The sequence below is a fragment of the Callionymus lyra genome, chromosome 19 (genome assembly GCF_982586985.1).
Source record: "Callionymus lyra chromosome 19, fCalLyr1.hap1.1, whole genome shotgun sequence".
Taxonomy (NCBI): domain Eukaryota; kingdom Metazoa; phylum Chordata; class Actinopteri; order Syngnathiformes; family Callionymidae; genus Callionymus; species Callionymus lyra.
Genome location: NC_141836.1, coordinates 12,159,088 through 12,179,475, shown reverse-complemented (window position 1 = coordinate 12,179,475; position 20,388 = coordinate 12,159,088). Strand labels below are relative to the sequence as shown.

The 20,388-nt window shown below is 36.3% G+C and overlaps 1 protein-coding gene across 2 annotated transcripts in view; it reads left to right on the top strand.

Moving 5' to 3' along the window:
* Positions 1-16,666, top strand: part of LOC148059525 (MICOS complex subunit mic25a-like) — a 37,793-nt gene extending 21,127 nt beyond the window's left edge. For both annotated transcript variants that reach the window (XM_087782249.1, XM_087782247.1), the window contains 2 exons: positions 3,411-3,546; positions 15,691-16,666. In XM_087782249.1, the coding sequence (XP_087638375.1) occupies positions 3,411-3,546; positions 15,691-15,714 (160 nt within the window). In that variant the 3' untranslated portion in view covers positions 15,715-16,666. The remainder of the gene's footprint in view (positions 1-3,410; positions 3,547-15,690) is intronic.
* Positions 16,667-20,388: the final 3,722 nt, after the last annotated feature.

Below are 20,388 nucleotides of genomic sequence, written 5' to 3'. Positions count from 1 at the left end.
ACACTAGCGTTACTACGTCAGTAACGGTCGCTGATATGGTTACCAAGTAAACCCCGATAAGCAAGACCAAGTCATCATCACTAATCCCCCTTAAATTAATAATAATAAAGCAGTTGCTGCTCATTCATTCTTTCACATTGTTGCTCTCTGCTTTCACAACGTTGTGTTAACAAGATTTTCTAATTAGCAGCTTCACTCACGGAAAAATATGCTCAATACTTTGTAGTCGACGGGATCGGAATAAAGAATGACATTTTTAAGACAAACAATGCCTCGTATGTATATCCAAAGCAAGTAAAAGGCACAAAAAAAAAGCTGTCACTCTGGCACACAGAAGCATGGTTTGGAGGCGATAAAAGCATCTCTCTTATCAGTCTGTGAGCTTTGCCAGAAGCTTTTGTACTCGCTGGTGTGTTTTTGTGTCATTCCCATTTTCCAATTTCTGCTCTTTCATTTTCATTTTCCATTTCTCTTTGTCTCTTTAAGCTGATCTGCGCAAACCAAAGACCTTCCCTGTTCCGTCTGCCTCCCTTTTTTCGACTGGAGATTAAAATAATGGTCGGCGCTATTAATTAAGCTACAAAATCTGACTGTTTACGCGTTGCATTATGCATGTGTGGGCAAGTCCACCAAGAACGACTGTTTCGTTTGCGAATTAAAGGAGCTGATCACGTCTTTCCACGCGTCATCTCTTCTGAAAGAGCAGTTTCCAGTGATGTTCCCTGATGTCTTAAATCTCAAAATCAAAGTAGATGGATGTTGATGTTGATGTTGTGATCTATAAAGATGTCAGTTTTGAAGATAAGGAACAGAGATGATCAACGTCTACTATTATGCAGATGCTTTCTATAACAATTAAACTGAAGATGAAAGTGGATCAGAACTAAATACTGTTAAAGATATTTTTGAAAATGAGGGAGCCCTAAATATCAATGTCAGATTAGTACTTTTTTATTCTCTTGAAGTACTAAAATTCAAGATTCACTCATTTTCTACTCGCCCTCGTGTCGACTAAGAGTTGGGATTATTAATCTGTCTCTTTTTAGAGTTAAAGGCAATAATGTTTGTTCATTTTAATGTAGCGACTCGAGTTGTCTTCGTCTATATCTTCTTTCAAAATCAATCAATCAATTAACCTCAAGGTAAATATCGCGAGTGCTTCCAGTACAAACCCTAGACTGTGTGCGCTCTGGAAGTACTCGCAATATTTACTAGTACTAGTAAAATTAACAGTACTTCCTGTCTGTATTGCTTGTTTTTCTTTAAACATGTGCTAAGAACAAGCTTTAAATATAAACTTATTTAGGTTTTTCTGGAACAATTCCTTTTGTTGAGGCTTCGATACAAGATGGACGTTACAGACGAGCAGTATTTGGATGTTTTTAAGTTTGTATTTTTGGACGAAGATGTAGACGAAGACAACTGACTGTCATCCGCTTCATTCATATGAACATACAATTTTGACTATACTTCTAAAAAGTAACAAATTACTTTAAAAATAATCCCAACCCTTAGTTAAAAATGGGTTAACCATTCCTTTAATTTTAATTTGACCTCACTGGGGTCCCTGGTTGAAGATAAGATAAGGGACAGGGATGACGGATGTCGACGATATGAGTAAAACGGATGTGGAAGGAAAGCAGAGATAATTAGACAAATTGAGCCTCAAAGAATGAAAAGAATATTAAAAAAAATCAGTCTTTTACTTCCCGTTAGGTAAATGTTGTTCGGCTTCACGATTGGTCAAGACTTGGCTTTAAAAGAAACCAAATTTCAGCCTTTAATTCAGTCTTCAATTAACTCTCCATGAGGACCAGGACAAGTGGGGAGGTTGACGGTTCCGTTTCAGGTTGTAGAATACGTGTAAATGAGTGCGTGCTCGTGGCCTTCCTGCACCTGCGTGGGCCGCCGTAATATTCTCGTCGCCACGTCAGTCAGACTCCATTACAGAATGGCGCCTGTGCAGCAGGCCTGTCACGCTTAACAATCGGAGAGACAGACAGGCGAAGACCAATTATAATCCACTCTACATTTTCACTTGAGCGTAGCTAATTCAGTCTCTTAAATAGTACCATTTTCATGTTTTCAATCAGATTGATCCAGCTCGTGAGATGAAGTGTGATTTCGCTCTAATTGACTCGAGTTTCAATGTGACACAAATACCGCACGAGTGCTGCAGTGGCGTGGAGGGTGTTGATTTTTTTCTTTTCTTTTCTTCCTGTGTTCTTCCCCGACTAATTTACGTGAAGCCGTGTGTTCATTAAAGTCTGTGCGGATACTTAAACTAGAACAATTAAAGACATTTTTCCTTTTTTTATTGGGGTAACGAATGCATAAATGTAGTTTCTATTAGGAGTTCTAAAAAATATCGATATGAAGATGTATTGCAATATTGTTTTCCACGATACTTCAACAGCACTGTATGGATCATTTGGAAAAAAAAACAACTAAAATTTGTTGTTGTTTTTTTTTTTAGATTTTTTGGCTTGCAAATCATATTTTATGCCTGACCATAGTTTTTTAACAGTAATATATACATTTAGTTTGCATGAAATAAAATATAATTTAAAAAAAAATCAACTTCCGTCTGCTAGATGGCAGCCGTCATTACGTATTCCGTCAGCTAAAGAAACATTGAAATCTTGCGAGATCCTTGAGACGACTGAGGACGAGAGGATACATACCAACACCTTTTAAGACTGATGTTTTGGTTTCAAAACAAATGAAAGCAGTCACGACTTTGTCAAGATTCATGTGGTCTGAAAATTCTCACAGACAAACACCTAACACCAGAGTAAAGTACTCGACAATACTACAAATATATCCTTGTTACTACAGTATCACAATTTATTGTATCGTATCATCAGATCGTCACCAGTACATATCCCGAGTGTCTATTAATAAGCCATTTAACTTTCTTTATGTTTGTTTTTTTCAGTAAAATACCTTGAGAAATGTCCGTCTTCGTCAACTACTGTAGTGGTTGTCCATGAGGCATTTGTTACTGGGCTCCACAAAAATAAAAAATGGTGTATATAATTTATGTTTTATTGATTAATCAAGAGATTTTCTTTAAAACAACTTTTCCCTGTGACTCAGTCAAGATTACTCAAAAAATAAACCTGTAAACTTGTGTAAATGAGTGAAACACAAACTCTATATGATTTATTTTTATCACTGTTTTTATCTAAAGTTGTGAACATAGCGCTGACATTTAAGTGGTCCGCGGTGCAAAAAGGTGAAGCCCCCCTGATCTTCTCCACCTCTTGACAATTGAGAAAAACGACACTAGCTCTAGTAATCAGTCGTCTTTCCTTTTTTATATCTTGAGCTTTTTTTCAGTCCTGCCTGGCACAAACAGACAGTGAGGGAGTTGCACCTCTTATCTTTTTTCCTTGCTTGTCTTTCAGAGTCTACAACACTAGTCCGGTGTGTGCAGGTCTACAAGCCCAGATCTTATCGTGCTACAAAGAAAACAGTCAGCAGACGCTGAGGTGTGCAGACCTGGCCAAAGAATACATGCAGTGTATCGATTCTGCCAAAAAGGTACGTTACTCTGTCATATGTTTTTTTGTACCTTAATAATCGGAGTGTCACGGCTCATCATCTTGACCTATTTGTACCTTGCGCTACTTGTATCTGATGTATATTGAGATACGAGTATCTAATGCCAACGCGTAATGAATCAAACAATGAACATCTAGTGGCTAAACTAAAGAACTACAGTTATAACCACGGACTACCTGACTTGAAAAAACTTTCACTTTGGTAAACAAGAGAACAAACATTACAAGAAACAAATATCTTGAGATAAAGAAGAAAATTCATTCATTCAGTCATCTCAAGGGCTTTGTACCGTACAAGGATTTTCTTTTTTTTTAATCATGTTTAATTACAGTCTTTTACTGCGATGAACGGGATCCATTTTTTTGAACCACTAAACAACACTAATGATCCAATTTAATTTGGAAAGTCTCATTATTTCTTTTAATGTTTACTCTTACTGTCTATGAAGGACGATAAATGACATGAGTATAAATACATATATAAATGTCAAAATAAATTTCAAAATAAATTAATACATTAATGACTTCTGATTTAATTTTTTGCTGAAGAATGGTGCTTTTCTGTAAATATATATACATTTATTTATTTATACATTTGTTGGTTTCGCTTGTCTAACCAATCACTGCTTCAGAAAGACGTTAGGCCCGCCCATCTAATTTGCATACAGCCACCGAAATAAACGAAAGACAAAAGTATAAATACATGAATAAATAAAAGATGAAATTTATAAATAAATATACAGTATTTATACAGAAAAGCATGGTTCTTCAAACAAAAATAAAATCAGATGTAATTTATTTATTTTGACACTTTGACATTTATTCAGACATGTATTTATTTATTTATAAGTTTAGTTGCGTATTTACACATTTATTTATGTCGTATATCATCCTTTATAAATGTCAACCCATAACTATCGAAACCACAAATTAGCCAAATCTATTTCGTTATATTTCATGACAAAAAAACAACCAATTTAATTATATTTTTATTCAAATCCAACACCGGAATCCATTTTTTAGAGCCTTTTTTTCCACCTAGCCATTTTTATTTTTCGGCTTCTCTGCAATAGTCATTTATTATCTATGTTTCTTCTAAATCAAGACGTGCATTCTTATCCTCTTCTACGCTTTCCTCCGTCTGCAGTTTTGCATTTTCCGCTAGTTAATCCTCCACGAGAACTTACTTATTCATGCTCTCTGTAAAAATTCCACCTTTTGTTTTCAACATTTCGTATTATTCAGTCGGACCTTTCACTGTATTATTCAAACGCAAAGAGTCAAAAGTTTGGAGTTCGCCGTCAAAAAAGTTCTTATAGTTTTAAGAAAGGGGAAGTAAAGAATGTTGGTGTTTATTTCACGGTAGTATTGGAGTCTCCCATTAGCCTTTTTGTGTATCTAATCATGTACAAATGTTGACAATGGACGTGCAGCTACAGTACAAACACAGAGATTCATGTGGTTTTTCAACTGTCCTCGTGTGCCGAGCGAGATGGTTTCCTTCTCGCGTTGCTGGTGTGAGTTAACGAGCAGTGAAGTGAAGCTTCTTTGAAGACGGTCTTTAAAAGAGCATGGCAGATCATACAGGATGGGTGAAGACTTTTCTTTTTCTTTTTTTTTTTTTTTCTCACATCCTAGTCTGCTTTAACCAAGACATCAAGGTCTTCCGTCTTGATGAGCCCCCAAGGCTTCCCCCTGACTTTCACCCTGTCATTCCCGAAAAGTTTATAAACTTCTGTTTCCGTTTTGAGCGGTTAAAGGCCGTCACAATCACTTTGTCTTAATGGATCGCGTTCCGCTCGGAGGAGAGTTTCTGGCTGCAACCTTGTTTGAGATGCAAGGATGCTCACGAGCAGGTTCTTCACGGTTTAGCATCAAGTCATAGCCTTGGTTAGATGTGCATCTATCACAATACAATATATACATTCAAATGCACTGAATCCGTAAAAAAAACAACTCTATTTTTATTATTCTAGTTCATTTATAGTTATTATTTCAATTAAGTTTGTGTAAAAAATGTTTTGAATTCAAAATTAACATGCGACTATTCATAGCTTTTATTTTAGATTTGCAATTAAACTTCCTTAAGATAGGGGCAATCATTACGTCCTCCACACTAAAGGTAACAATGAAATCCTACTTGCCCAGCTATGACTGAGGATGAGAGGATACAGTCATTGCTGGGCAATTATTTTACATACAATTAATATGGAAATATTAAAGCTTTTTGTTCATTTTTATGTTACAGTTAAACATTCAGCCACTAGATAGCAACAGTCCTAACGTCCTCCCCTACTAAAGGAACAATGAAATCACGCAAGAGCCCAGCGATGACTGGGGATGAGAGGATACTATCGACTTCAGCAGCTTTTAAAGATGATGTTTGGACGTATATTGGTTTCAAAACAAATGAAGGTAGTTACAACTTTGTCAAGAGTCATGTGGTCTGTAAATTCGGCAACACCACAGTCAAGTACTCGACAATACTACACATGTATTCTTGTTACTACAGTATCGTAATACACTGTATTCTTGCCACTGTGCTGTGATACGTATTGTACACACCAATATACCTGTATATAAATAAGCAGTAAGTAAATGTGCATTACATTTCTAAACCACCCAAATTTTTCGAAAAGTTTTTTCATAAATATGTAAATAAGCCAGGTAATAACAGGTGTGGCTGATGTGATAATTTTATCAGAGGCGTTTTTTGTGCTGTTGGAAAAAATGACAAAAAGGTAAAGCCTGAGTCTCCTGACAGTATTTCCTCTGTCCGTATAGTTTCCCCTCAAACAAGTTGGCATTAGCACTATTGTGATGGACAAAAAAAAAAATCAAAACTGTATGGAATTGAAATTCACGCTGTATTCAAACAAACAAAAAAATGAAATCATTTCTGTACAGGAATTGTGATGGCCCTGGGGCCAAATCTGGCCGCCAAGTCATTTTATGCGGCCGATGAGATGGTTGTCGCAAAATCAAAGCAGAGTTTAATCGACTTAGATATCAGTGTGTAAGATAAGATAAGGAACGGGTTATCATATGTATCCAATAACGCGAAAAAATGGTTAATTTAATGTGTTGTTGTAGAACAAACAAAAGTAGCACACATTATTCTTGAGTGATTTGGTTTGACACTTTAAGTAAAAGCTTCTTTACAATAGAGACCTCGCTGTGATTTGCATACTAATACATTTCAATTCGGAATTGGTTCACCTTTTCCCGAACACCATTTGTTTTTCTCTTTCATCACCAGAAGAGAAAATATATTGTTTAAAGCAGCAGGTCGTTTTCGAGAAGGCCGAGTCCCTGCCGCGTATCGGCGTACTTTTGATTTCCGCGTGCACGTCGGTGCGCATCGGTGTGGGGTCGCGAATGAGGGGAGGAAAAAAAAACAACCCGAAGACCCTGCAGAGACGGAGCAGATAAATGGTAATTATCATCCTGCGCGAGGCGAAGCTCGGCGCCGGCGCCAGCGAGATCCAACACATATCTCAACTTAAGTTTGCTTGTCATTTACCTCCGAGATCAAAAGCCGATTCGTTCGCAGGAGGCAGCGACCTCTGACAGAGCCGGTCGGTGTCAGGCGAGAAAAAGAGAAGCGACATGAGAAGAAAAGGTGATTAAGACGAGAAAATCTGAGCAGTCACGTCAAACGATGAAGATGTTGAATGCATTTAATGGTTATCAGTACAGAAGAGTGAATACATTTTATTAACCCTTTTATTAGAAATAGAACCAGTGGAAATGTAAACCAAAAATATATTTATAAACTGTTTTTAAGTAATAAAAGTGAAGCGCCAAGATCTAAAAGGATAAGTGGATTAGAAAATTGAACCAGTGAAAATGTAAACAAAAATTATATTTATAAACTGTTTTTAAATAGTAAAAGTGGACACTTGTGTAAGAGTTAAAACCTGTTAATTGTGTTCTATTAGTATTACATTAGTGGCAACAATATCCCTTTTAAGCAATAATTTATGAGGCTTATGTCATCCAGCAATTTAAGATTATATTAGATTAAATAGATTTCATGGAGATCTCCATTGGGAAATGATATTTCCAGTACAAAACAGACGAGTTTCATAAATACAAGAACAAAGTGCAAATATAAAGGGCTTAGCTCAAAGAATAAAAACGCAAAGATCTAAAAGGATAAGTGGATTAGAAAATTTAACCAGTGAAAATGTAAACAAAAAATATATTCATAAACTGTTTTTAAATAGTAAAAGCGGACACTTGTGGAAGACTTAAAACCTGTTAATTGTGTTCTATTATTATTATTACATTAGTGGCAACAATATCCCTTTTAAGCAATAATTTATGAGGCTTACGTCATCCAGCAATTTAAGATTAAATTAGATTAAATAGATTTCATGGAGATCTCCATCGGGAAATGATATTTCCAGTACACGACAGACAAGTTTCATAAATGCAAGAACAAACTGCAAATATAAAGGGCTTAGCTCAAAGAATAAAAACGCAACGATCTAAAAGGATGCATGGATTAGAACATGGAATAGATTAGCTGGTGTCCACTTCCCAATTGTTTTGGTGTCTTCACAAGTTTAGTCAAAGTCTCATAAACATTATGTTGTATTTCTGTCAATCCTGATGCTCACATATAACTGTGTTGGTGGTGACGGAGTCATTTATGTATTCACTATTTGTGAGTTTTCAAGTGATCAAATATGACGTAGTGTGAAATCTTACGCTTCATTTTGGAAACACTCGCTGCGGAGTTAAGATTGGAACATTGTGTTGAACGCCTTCGATTCCTCAGGCTTCATTGTGCAGAGTTTGAGTAAAAAAAAAAAGAAAAAATGACATCCACTTATCAAGTGTGATTACACAGCAACTACCAGGAAGCCATAATAACAGAAGGATGAATCATGATATTGATTTTCTTTTTTCTTTTACCCTCAGATTTATTATTGATTGAATAGCACTCCTGCGCTACAAATGCAACAACTGAGCTTCTCCTGGGATAAATAACCTCTGCTCAACTTCACCGGAGTTCAGACACATTTAGGAACCAAATTGGAAAGTTAAATATTAACTCTATGTGTAATAAGTGCACTTAAAGGTTGTTTTTTTGGTTCGTTTTACCGGCAGATTTGTATTGTTATTGCTGTTGCTGAAAAATGTGACATACTGTACATATCTAAGCTCTCTTGACCTTGAGTCCTGTCTTCATAATTTGACATTAGGGCCAATTCAAGTACCAAACATCAACCAGGGAAGTTCACTTTAACCGTTGTGTTACAGTATCTCAGGGTCAAGGTGACCGGAAGGCCTGAAAACAAATGTAATTGTTATATCCCTTGTTTTGATTTTGGGTCAAAGATGAACGACCTCCAGCACCGCATATGTATTTATTGAAGCCAGGGAGGTCGTTCACCTTGACCCAGAGACAACAGATACACGGAGATAAAACAATTACATTTGTTTTCGGGTCTTTGGCTTACCTTGACTCTGAAAATAACACAAGGCTTAAAATAGGTAAAAAACTTGTGGTTTTGCCACATTTCCATCTTGAGTTAAGCATGTTGATTCGAGTTTGATTAAACTTTTTGTCTCATATTTTTGTATAGAGAAAATTTCAACGTTAAATTAATGTATTTTCTCAAGAAGGAACAATTATTATAACTCTTATAACGCTAACTGTTATTTTAGCTTAAATTCTAAAACACACTCGTATTGATTCGCTCTCCTATCAATAAGCATTTGTGTCAAATTTTAATGTGGCCGCTGAATATTCAGCTCAATAAATTAATAAATGTTGATCCCCGATAAGAAAAGGAACTCAAATGAAGAAGAAGAAAGTCAATGAATATACAAAGACTTGCAGTAAGTATTTAATGAGGGCATTTGGTAAACAAACACAGAGATATATAAGATAGAACAGCCTCCACGAACGAAGATAATCATTTTACAGTTGGGTATCGGACTTCATTCCTTCAGTGGCACCGTGTCGAAACATGGTTCGTCTTTTCCATGCTAAGTTGTACCCACGACTGATCAAAAATGGATGAAGTGTGGAGACTAAAAATTGTTAAAGGGCAGTAACATCCGATTTATTTGTCACTTTAAGAGTTCTTTTTTGCACTGGATACTATTTTCAATGTATTTTGGTGGTGGAAATTTACTGTACATGTACTATGTGTGATTCATTTTCCTTTTGTAAGAATTGATCTGAAATGGTATTGAAAAAGTGTGGTTCAGGAACTGGTATCGAAGTAAAGGTACCGATATAGAAGGTTTTTCGATCGATACCTGCCCCCTGTGACCTCCACTAAGATGTTGGTCCCTTGTGTTATTGAGTTTGACCCCCTGACTCAGAGTAATATGGTAGTTTCAAGTGCATCGAGAAGAAAGGAAAAGGATATGCCTTAGTAAATCTCAATTCAAGAATAGACGGAGAACTTCAACTTGTCTTTTGACTTCCTATTCACAGACTTATAGACTGTTCAGTTATTAGTTGTTCTTTGTCTAACATTTTGTGTATGAAATGTGTAGACACAAGGCAAAAACAGAAAGGTATGTTGGTTTTTAGTCGCAATAAACCGTGTAGAAACGACATGAAAGTAAGAGGGATATAAATGTGTGGAAGCTGGATGTGCAAGTGACCACTCTGACACAAACTTTACGCTTTTTAAAGTTGTTTTTTCATCTGAACAAAAAGTCCAGTCGCGCGGATTCAAACTGATTCACTGCCTTCTTCTGAACCCAATCAAGGCATGGAGCTCGTCTCTGTTTGTGTTGTTAATAATCATAAACCTTCGTGCACCTTGCCATTCAAATAACCACTTAAAAGTTTTTTATCAACAAAGAGCTCTTTGTGCAGAGAGTTTCTCACACCATTATTGTGAATTTCTGGTTGAACTTCTGATCCTTTTACGCCACGACAGACTAAAGAATAAAACCCATCAAATACTTTTTTCGTTGGCGCCTGTCGTGCGAACATTGTGTATTGATCACTGAAGGTGTTATTCATTCGAGACCGTTTAGCTTTGTGTGGCTTCTTTACTGCTGGTTGAAAGACTGTTTGGCTCTTATTAGCTCTCGGAGAGCCTTGAATTATTATTATTTTGTATCTTTTTCCATCTCGCTGTCACGAGCGAATATTTTTACAACATTATAAAGATAATTCTAAAACGTTGAGCCCTTTCAAAACTAATCCTTTTTCAAAAGCCTTGAACTTATTATACATAGATATCACGATCACGATAACGATTCCTCTATATTTTGAGATTGTGATACCATAGGAACTAGCATATATTTTTAGTACTGCATAATTCAGATACAGATCACATGACTCTTGACGAAGTCTTAACTGCTTTCATTTGTTTTGAAACCAAAAAAGAACCAAATAGAAGCTTTAAAAGCTGCTTTAGTTTGGACTGTATCCTCTCGTCCACGGTCATTGTTAGATTTCATTGTTCCTTTAGCTGCAGAGGTTGTAACGGCTGATGCCATCCAGTGGTTGGAAGTTTAATTGCAACACAAAAATGAACAAACGTTGTAAATCTTTTCATGTTAATTGTAAAAAGAAAGAAAAAATCAAACATTTTATTATTCTATTTATTGACCTTTAAACCTTAAAATAACTATGTTAAAAATGTATACAGTATCTATTTATATGTATATTTATTTATTTTTTGGGGAAAAAAACCCCAAAAAACCAAACAGTGCTGTTGATGAACATTACAGTATAGTGGGAAAAAATGGTGATATATGGCAGTATCTATCTATCCATCTATATATATGTATATATATATACATATATATATTCCAGTTATAACTAGATGCTTCATTTGATAGATGTTTTAGCTCTTTCATGTTATTATTTAATTGGCCCTCTCATGTATAACATGCAACTTGAATAGCAACTTTCCTGTCGTACACATTTAAAACTCTTTTTGTGTTATACTCTAAATAGGAATGAAATATCAAATGCATTATTTCCATTAGTGAACTTGCCTGGTAGGCAGCGAGTTAAGACAATTAATGATACCACAGATCACAAATCATCATTTGATGTACTTTAACAAGCGCTAATGTCTGCGGGAAATACATTATTTATAGCGCTGTGTTTACTCCAACATAAATTCAAAGTCAATTCAGTTTCACAGTCAGAAAGTTTCTCCCCAGCCTTTGTCAGTTGTTTTATCTTTCTGATCTGCAGTTTGTTTTTCCCTTTAGTGTTTGTTTTTTTTTAATCTATGTTTAATGAGTCTCCCTTCATCTGTCAATTTTTCTTTCTCGTTGCGCCGCTTCCTTTATACCAACACACTTTCATCTGGCTTCTACGTCTCACAGCAACAGATTTTTTCTTTCTTTCTCTCACTCCCACACTCTCCATGCCTACCCCTCACTCTCTTTTGTCTCCCTTGTTTTGTTTCTTGTCTCCTATCGGTTTCTCTTTTTCTAAACTCTCTATTCTTGTCCTCGCTCTGCGCCACAGTTTACTTATTGATTTCATTTTCATACTGTGTGCAGCGGCTCCCCACCATCATGGACTGTCAAAGTTGTCTGCTTTCATGTCGCTCCTCTCCTCTTTTGTTGTTCGCCTGGCCTTGTGTGTTGTGCTTTTATTCTCTTAATCTAGCAGCTCTTTTCATTTTTTGGCATTTAGATAGTACTCTGGTTTTCTCTCATCTTCTCTGCTTTCACGTCGCAAAAATAAAATAAAGTCTGCGGCGGATGAAAAGCAAAGGATTATAAAAGTCACCTTTTTCTAATGTCACGACTGCGTTGCCATCTTGATACGAGAATTAATAATTGATCAAATTTTGAATGAAAGAAAAGCGCGCTAAAGTCGAAAACTGAAATAGAAACTTGGCTTTTGTCGATCTTTAAATGAGTCCAAAAAAATAATCTGTGAAAAAACGACTTCCCTTAAACAGGGGTTATAAACTCAATCGGAAAAATTGCCGAATTAATTGAGCTATTGTGTCCGTAAACTGTCTTTGACAGGAAGTAGATATTATTGCTGTCATCCATTAGCTGTTCCTTTGCTTTCCCTAAACTCTGGTGTCTTTATACATCACAAGATCAAGGTTATCTACGGTCTTACTTCGAGCCAACCATTAAGCGAGCCACATAAAATGACTTGAGTTAGACAAATTTGGCTTAGAAGAATGGTACGATCCAACTGTCCCTTTCCGATGATCCACCATGCTAGTTAAGAGTCGGACTTACACCAGCTAAGCATTAATTTCTTAGAATATCGATCCGACTTGGATTACAAAACATGCTGATGAATCTGGTCACAAGCGTCCATTGATTTCACTAAACCGATTTAGGATGGGGTCGGATAAAGAGGCTTAGGTTTTCATAGAGAAGTCTTCTGGGAGAAACATAAGGGTCTACAGAAAAGCGAATGTATCTACAATGGCACCTCATTCAAGCTCCATTGATCCAGAAGAAGTCGTGGTACATTTTTCTTCCAGGTTTTTCTTGCGTTCTTGTCCAAATGTTAAGGAGAGGTAATATGGCTATTTGACCACCAGGTGGGAGACTAGAAGAAAACAGCAGGGCTAACAATGTTTCTTTCAAAACCAGACTTTTGTTGGCGTCCAGCAGATCCAACATTATCAGAATGGTCCACTTTCTAAAAGCATCTCTTTTGTATTGGATTCTTCTATTTCTTCACCTTCTACTTTTTTTTTCACTTTAAGTCTTTTGTGACAGCACTCCAGTTCAACCTCCAGTTCTCAGAAAGTGATTGGTTCGTTTTTTTTTTTCATGCTTTTTCACCCGGTTCTGGTCTTTTGTCGATAGATAAACACTTTTGTCGTTTAACTTTCTAAAGTCTATTCTGAAAGTTTGGAGACCTTTTTTTTTTTGTAGATGTCTCTCCACCTTCTCTACACCTTAGCATGAAATGGAAAAAGAGAGATGGTTTTGGCGCCCAATAATATAACTGATTCTTTTTGTTTATTGACTTGATTTTTTTTGCTGGCTACGGGACCCACTATAATCTGATAGTTGGGGGTTGGCTTTTATCTTTGTTTCTTAAAAAAAATAGCTAAGATAAAAGGCACTTTTCCGGTTTTTCATACCTGAAAATCCACATTACCAATATTACTTGGTGAAATGAAATTTATATATATTTATTTCTAAATATAATGTATATTTCTAGTGAGAAACTACATGAAAGAACATGCATACCTATGAAACGCCTGGTACTTTGAGCTGAAATAGTTAAGAGGCTGGTTGGAGGAAGTTATAATTTATGTCCATATAATTTTGGGTGGATTTCAGATCCTGATCTGTCGGGTGAGAATCTCAGCTTCCAACAAACAATATTTCTGCACGTGTTTAAAGGCCATGTGAAGCGGGTGATGCATCCCGGTGTTAACCCCTGCTGTGGAATTCAAACCATTAAAACACAGAGAGACTGGTATAGTGCACTGATCAATACCCTTCTTCTCATCTCCTCCCTCTGATTTTTTTCCTTCTTTTTGGTTCCCTTCCCCTGGCACAGTGTTTGTCAGAACTCCTTCTGATTTTTTATTTATTCTTTTATCTTCACGGAGAGCAGAAACATCTGTTTGTGTTATGACTGGATATCTGATAAAAACAACTTAAGTATAATTAGGACAAATCAAACAGAAAATATATTAAATTGAGTTAAAATCAACTCTGTGTCACGATTACAACCCACCAAGGAATTGTAGCCTCTGCTGGATCGTTGTCTCAATATCAAGGTAGATTGTTGTTCATGTTGTTCATAGTGACCTATAAATGTCAAACTGAGCCTGAGAAACCTGGGTGTTGTATTTGACAAAGACATGTCTCTAGTGCAACACTGCAGAAAACTGAGCAAAAACTGTTTCCTTTAACTAAGAAAAATCTTTTAACTTAGTAAAATGATGTCACAACATGATCTGGAGCTTATAATCCATGCGTTTGTGTCTCTCGTTTAGACTATTGTAATAGTTTATTTTGGTGACTAAACAAGAAGGAGCTGGTTCGCTTGAAGGTAATAGAAAACTCTGCAGCGAGAATTCTGACCTGCTCTAGTAGAAGAACTCACATTTCCCACGATCCTTAGAACTCTTACTGGCTGCCAACATTTTAAAATTCTGGTTCTTACTTTCAGATCTATTCATGGTCAGACTCCTCCTTACATCAGTGATCTGATCCAGACTTACACCCCAGCTCGGGCTCTGAGGTCTGTGGATCAGAATCTACTGATGGTTACCGAGCACACTTCAGGACCAGAAAAGAGTATTTATTTTAATTGTGTATTGTTTTTGATTGTTCAAGCACTTTGTGACCCTTGTCCGAGAAAGGGACTTTACAACTAATTACTTACTTACTATAAAGTTGTCAGTGTTCAAGGTGAGATTAGAAATTGAGATTTTAGATATCTACAATTATACTTTTAATAGTGTTTAAAAAAAATGTTCAAGTAAAAGGAATTTGATTCTCCCACTTGTGTGATTGAGTTTGACACCACTTTTCTTACACCGTCAGCAAAGGCCAGCAATAAAGAAATAAAAATATACCCCCCTTTTTTGTAGTAATATATCACATTTAATACATTATTTCTCTCATCTGCATTCTGATCCTACTACTGTCATCAATCCTGCCAGATGATTCTGATTGGATATCATCAGAATCTTAACCAATCAGAATTTGTTTCCATGAATCCATGGAAAGTGAAAACTTTGTCATGTCAATAATGTGGTTCAAATGGCAGCGAAAGAGAGCGACGTCATGGCCAGATCAACTCCGGAATTAGAGTTCAGAGAATATGTTTTCAGGGCAGAAAAGTATAGACTCTATCCGTGGATAATAGACATCGTAGACTTCCACCTGAGTCAGCAGTGGATTTGTCAGCCTTAACAATCTGCCAGAGTCGCCAGCATCAGGATTCTGCGGCACATCTGCATGGACGGTCAGTTTGAAACCTCATATTTTCAGAGTCTAGTAAATCCACTCCTACCATAGTTCCTACATGATTTATAGTTTTCTGAAGTCAATGTTGAGTAGCTTTTTTTCATTCAGGAGAGTAATTTTTATTTGATTTAAATTGGTCGAAGATGGCTCAGGTGAAGATGTGGAGCTCAATTTAACAAAGTTCCTTCTTCTGCTTGTTGTTTTCCAGAAGCTGCTGGTCAACCACGGATGAAAGGAAGATGGGAAAGTGTCAAGAAAAGGGCTTTTACTTAAGAGCTACGCCTGAGCATTCGATTAGCTTTTATCCTGTTTTTCTTTTTAATGCACTATTATGCTTTCGGCTGCTACTATTATTCTGCACTGCTTTTAATTGACGGGAGCGCTTTTGAGGTACGTGTACGTGTGGGAGTGTAGATCTTTTATTGCTTTGACTAAGTTGGATATAAACGTATGTATTCAGTTTTTCCATCCAAAACTTGAAAAATATATATTTTTTAAATTCATTATAGTATATTAATTTTGAGCATGCACTTTTAATTTGATGTCAAAAATTGAGAAATAAAAGTTATATGGTTTAATCTGCCATATCAAGCCTGGCTAAATATTGTAGTGTTGGTCTGAAGCTTCATGAAGCAGTGTCATTATTGTCAGACTCCACTAGATGGCGGCCTCTGCACTATTTTCCTTTACTTGGAACAACTGTTCTAATGAAACTTCACATCATTTTTAAACTAATGGCGCCACCTACTGACCTGTAACCAACATGACACTGTTTCATGAAGCTTCAGCACATCACTATTATTTGTGATAATTTATCCGTCACAAAAACGTGTCACAAACTTCTTTATATTGAGTCTATATATATTTTATCGATGTTATTATATAACAGGGTTATTCACCTGAAAGTTCCTGAGTTTTTCCGAAACGATGTCCAGCCCCTGGGTCGGTCAACGCCTCGACTAATAATTTTCCTTGAATGTTATGAGTCATTTAACAATATTTATTAAAATAGCAACAACTGAAAAGCAACACAAAGTGTGTCAAAATGTCGGAGATTGGCAAAACTTTTTGATAAAAGATATAGGCCTCAAAAGTTGAATAGCCATGTTATATTGGATTTATAGGAAAAGCACTGTTTCTGGAATTGTACCACATTTTTGAGTTGATTAAAATAATTTTAAAGACTTTTTTCTTTAAGTTTTTAATGATTCTGATATTTTCATTTTCTGTGAAATGTGGCCGCCTATACCTTTCACATCAACACGGATCTGGTTCCTGAAACTACATTGTATGAGTTTAAGTGGAACTAGACAGGGGGCGCTATAAAGTGTGACTTTTGTGGTAGTAAACGACACATCAGCCAAATGACAAGTCGCACAAACACTCGTTTGTCGGTGAATATTTGAGACTACGTACCGTTTTGTGAGACATTCACGGCAACAATTCCGCCACTTCCTGCTCATTTTTATCAACACAGAATAAGCCACACCCACCGATGATGTCATAATGTATGAACTCAAAACTATTTTCATAGGTTCCATCTTTGTTCAAACGTAAATGATTTGCTTTTGCGAACCAGAGGCAGCACGGATGTGAGCAGCCTGAGTGGGAGCTGACCGTGGTGCTGAAGTCAAAGACAGGAGTCCAGCATCAGACATCAGGAAGTAAGTTCTTAGATCAGGTCAGACCACAGTCACACAAGGGGTCTAAATATTTCCACAGCTCAGGAGATCCATCAAACACAAGAGGAAGAGGAAGATTCAAACCTTAGGAGCAACAGCCTGGAAGGATTTCTCTCCTCTGGTCCTGAACCGTGTGCGAGGAACCATCAGTAGATTCTGATCCACAGACCTCAGAGCCCGAGCTGGGGTGTAAGGCTGGATCAGATCACTGATGTAAGGAGGAGCCTGACCATGAATAGATCTGAAAGTAAGAACCAGAATTTTAAAGTTGATCCTGAAAGAAACTGGCAGCCAGTGAAGAGATTTAAAGGATCGGGGAAATGTAAGTTCTTCTACTGGAGCGGGTCAGAATTCTGTTCTTTTCCCTAAAAGTCACTTATTAGAAGTCTCTGTACAATTATCCACCTAGAAAATCCATGTTCCTTATTTTATCTGAAGCACAACATCTTTAAATTCACCGTCATGTCAACGTCCTTACTGTAGATTAGAATTCCAATAACTCCAGCAAAGTTATTCGCCTCATGTACTGGTGAATAAAAAGTTTTTTTTAAAAGCTATCTCGAAAAAAATGACCTCCAAACTTTTTAATTAAATTCACTTCTCAACGCTTGAAAAGAAATATTTCCGTAAATGTGTCGGTTGATGTTTTCTCAAAAAGATATGACCTTGTTTATTAATTTTCTGGGTATTTTTTGCTCCGAGAGAAAAAGTCTTGTAATAAATCTGCAGGAGGAGATAAGTTGGTTCAAAGTTAGAGGTACATCATTTCCACTCTTATTGGTTCAAACTGATTTAAGATCATTTCTTCATTCTTTTTTTTTCATTCTGTGAATGTTTATTCAATATTCTTACTGCATTTCATTTAAAGGAATATAGAATACGAAAGAAATAATTATAGAATTTATTACTTTTGTCATTTCAAATATGTTTTTTCACATTTTTAAAACTTTTAAAGCTCATTAACTTTAATCCATGCAATTCTCTTGTTGCACAACTAAATATTATTAAATAATGTACACAATCCTTTATAAGTTAATATATGTTCACATTTTTATTCTTAATTATAAACATTTGTTTCATCAACTTAAAAATATTTTTTATAAAATTGTTATTCAAATAATGGCTTTTACATTTTTTTTTTTTTAAATAAGTAAGTTTATTGTGCAACATTTTCCCATTTTTATTCTTAATTATCAACATTATAATCAACATATTCAAAGGTAATTTTTTTTTCTTCAAAAACAAGATTTAATCATAAAATCATACTTTCTTTTTTTACCTGGTTTATAGTTAAATAAATTCGATATGATGAAAATTAATAATTCGATTTTTTTATTTACAATTAACATTAAAATATTCAAGGCGTCTGTTCATTCTTGTGTTTTAATTTAACCTTTGGCCACAAGATGGCAGCAGTCATTACGTCCTCTGCAGCCAAAGGTACAATGAAATCCCCTCCATGACTGAGGATGAGAGGATACGGTCGACTGATTTTTAGACATATTTCGGTTTTAAAACGAATGAAAGCAGTTACGACTTCATCAAGAGTCATGTGGTCTGTAAATCCTGCAACACCAGAGTCAAGTACTCGACAATACTACATATATATTCTTGTTACTACACTATCACAATACAATCGTTATATATCACAATGTATCGTGATACATTTCGCCAGATTCTTGCCTGTACACACCACGATAAAGAAAAATTACCAAAAAGACAAGATACAATGTAATTAACAAATATTTATTTACTTAAGAAACTGTCTACTTATGTTAGTGTTACTGCAATATAACTTTGAACCAGTGTCGATATATAGAGTTCGGTCGGTGGCGACCGGTTGAAAATAAATCGACGTGCGTTGTGGCAGCGAGCTCTAAATTCTTCCTTGTGAGTTTGTTGTAATTAGCTTCTCCAGCTTTCGCGCGACAAACGTGCGCTGGCAGCCTAGCTTAATAAAAAGACACGTTGAAGGAGAAATAAAAGAGTAGCTGGTGTTGCCGTGGCAACCGCGCTAAGCAAAAAAAGCCTGAGAGCTGCAGCTTGTTAGAAATGAGACATGAGGAAGTCGACGTCGAGGGCATTCAGATGTGTCCTTGCTTTTTCCCTGTTGATCCCATGTCATACCCAATTACCACTGCAGCAAGGGAAGGGGGGGGCGTTCAGAGGGTGGAGACATCACGACTCCGTTTGATCCTTGAGATCCTGTTTTATTGCATGTGTACAAGAGGAAAGTCTAGAAGGTGTTGTTTCAGTTTTTATAAAGGATTTCTCTCATGTGTCAGGTGAACTGATGGTTAACACTAGTGATGTGTTGATGAAGCTTCATGAAGCAGTGGCATTATTTTTCCACTAGATGGCGGTATCTGTTATAGTTTCCTTTGTTTTGAACACCGGTTCTGATGAAACATCACATCATTTTGATGGCGTCACCTACTGACCTCTAAAACAACATGACACTGTTTCATGAAGCTTCACCAGAACATCCGTAGAAAACACTGTTAGAATGAATCGTGGGATCTAGTCCCGGGTCCAAATCCGGTGCTGTGTCTCAAATCGCATACTAATCTTAGTATGCTAGAAGTAAGTATGCATCAGTTTAGTATGCATACTAACTAGTACGCAAATTCTCCGCAGATAGAATGTCTCAAATCAAACCCTGAAGCTACACACTAACCGGAAATCACATGACAGCTTCTTCTTCTACTTCTATTTAACGATGTTTCAAGCAGCTGTTTGAACGCTATCGCCGACACCTGCTGGCAGCACGTATTGCAACTTTGGAAAAAGAAATAAAGAAAAAATATGAGAATCTAAATAATCGCGAGATATTTAAGCTGGTATCAGCAGCGAAGACGTGTTTATCCTCCTACTGCTGCTGAAAATACACATTTAAGTATATGCATATATATGCATTTATATATGACGTAACTTCCGTTTAAAACGTCACTAAAATGGCGGCTGTTTAGTATGGTTAGTGTCCATCGAACCATGCTAGTTTTGTGGGCGTGTTAGTATGCCAATTTAGTATGCATGGCGCACTAAATTCCGCATACTAAGAATTGAGACACACTAACGTACTAAAAATACTAACTTTTAGTACGCTAGTATGCGATTTGAGACACAGCACTGGTCTCTTACATCTTTTGTATAACTGTTACTTTAAAATAAAAAATCATTAGTATTGTTTACATGCTACAAAGAACATTTTTCTTTGTCTTTAT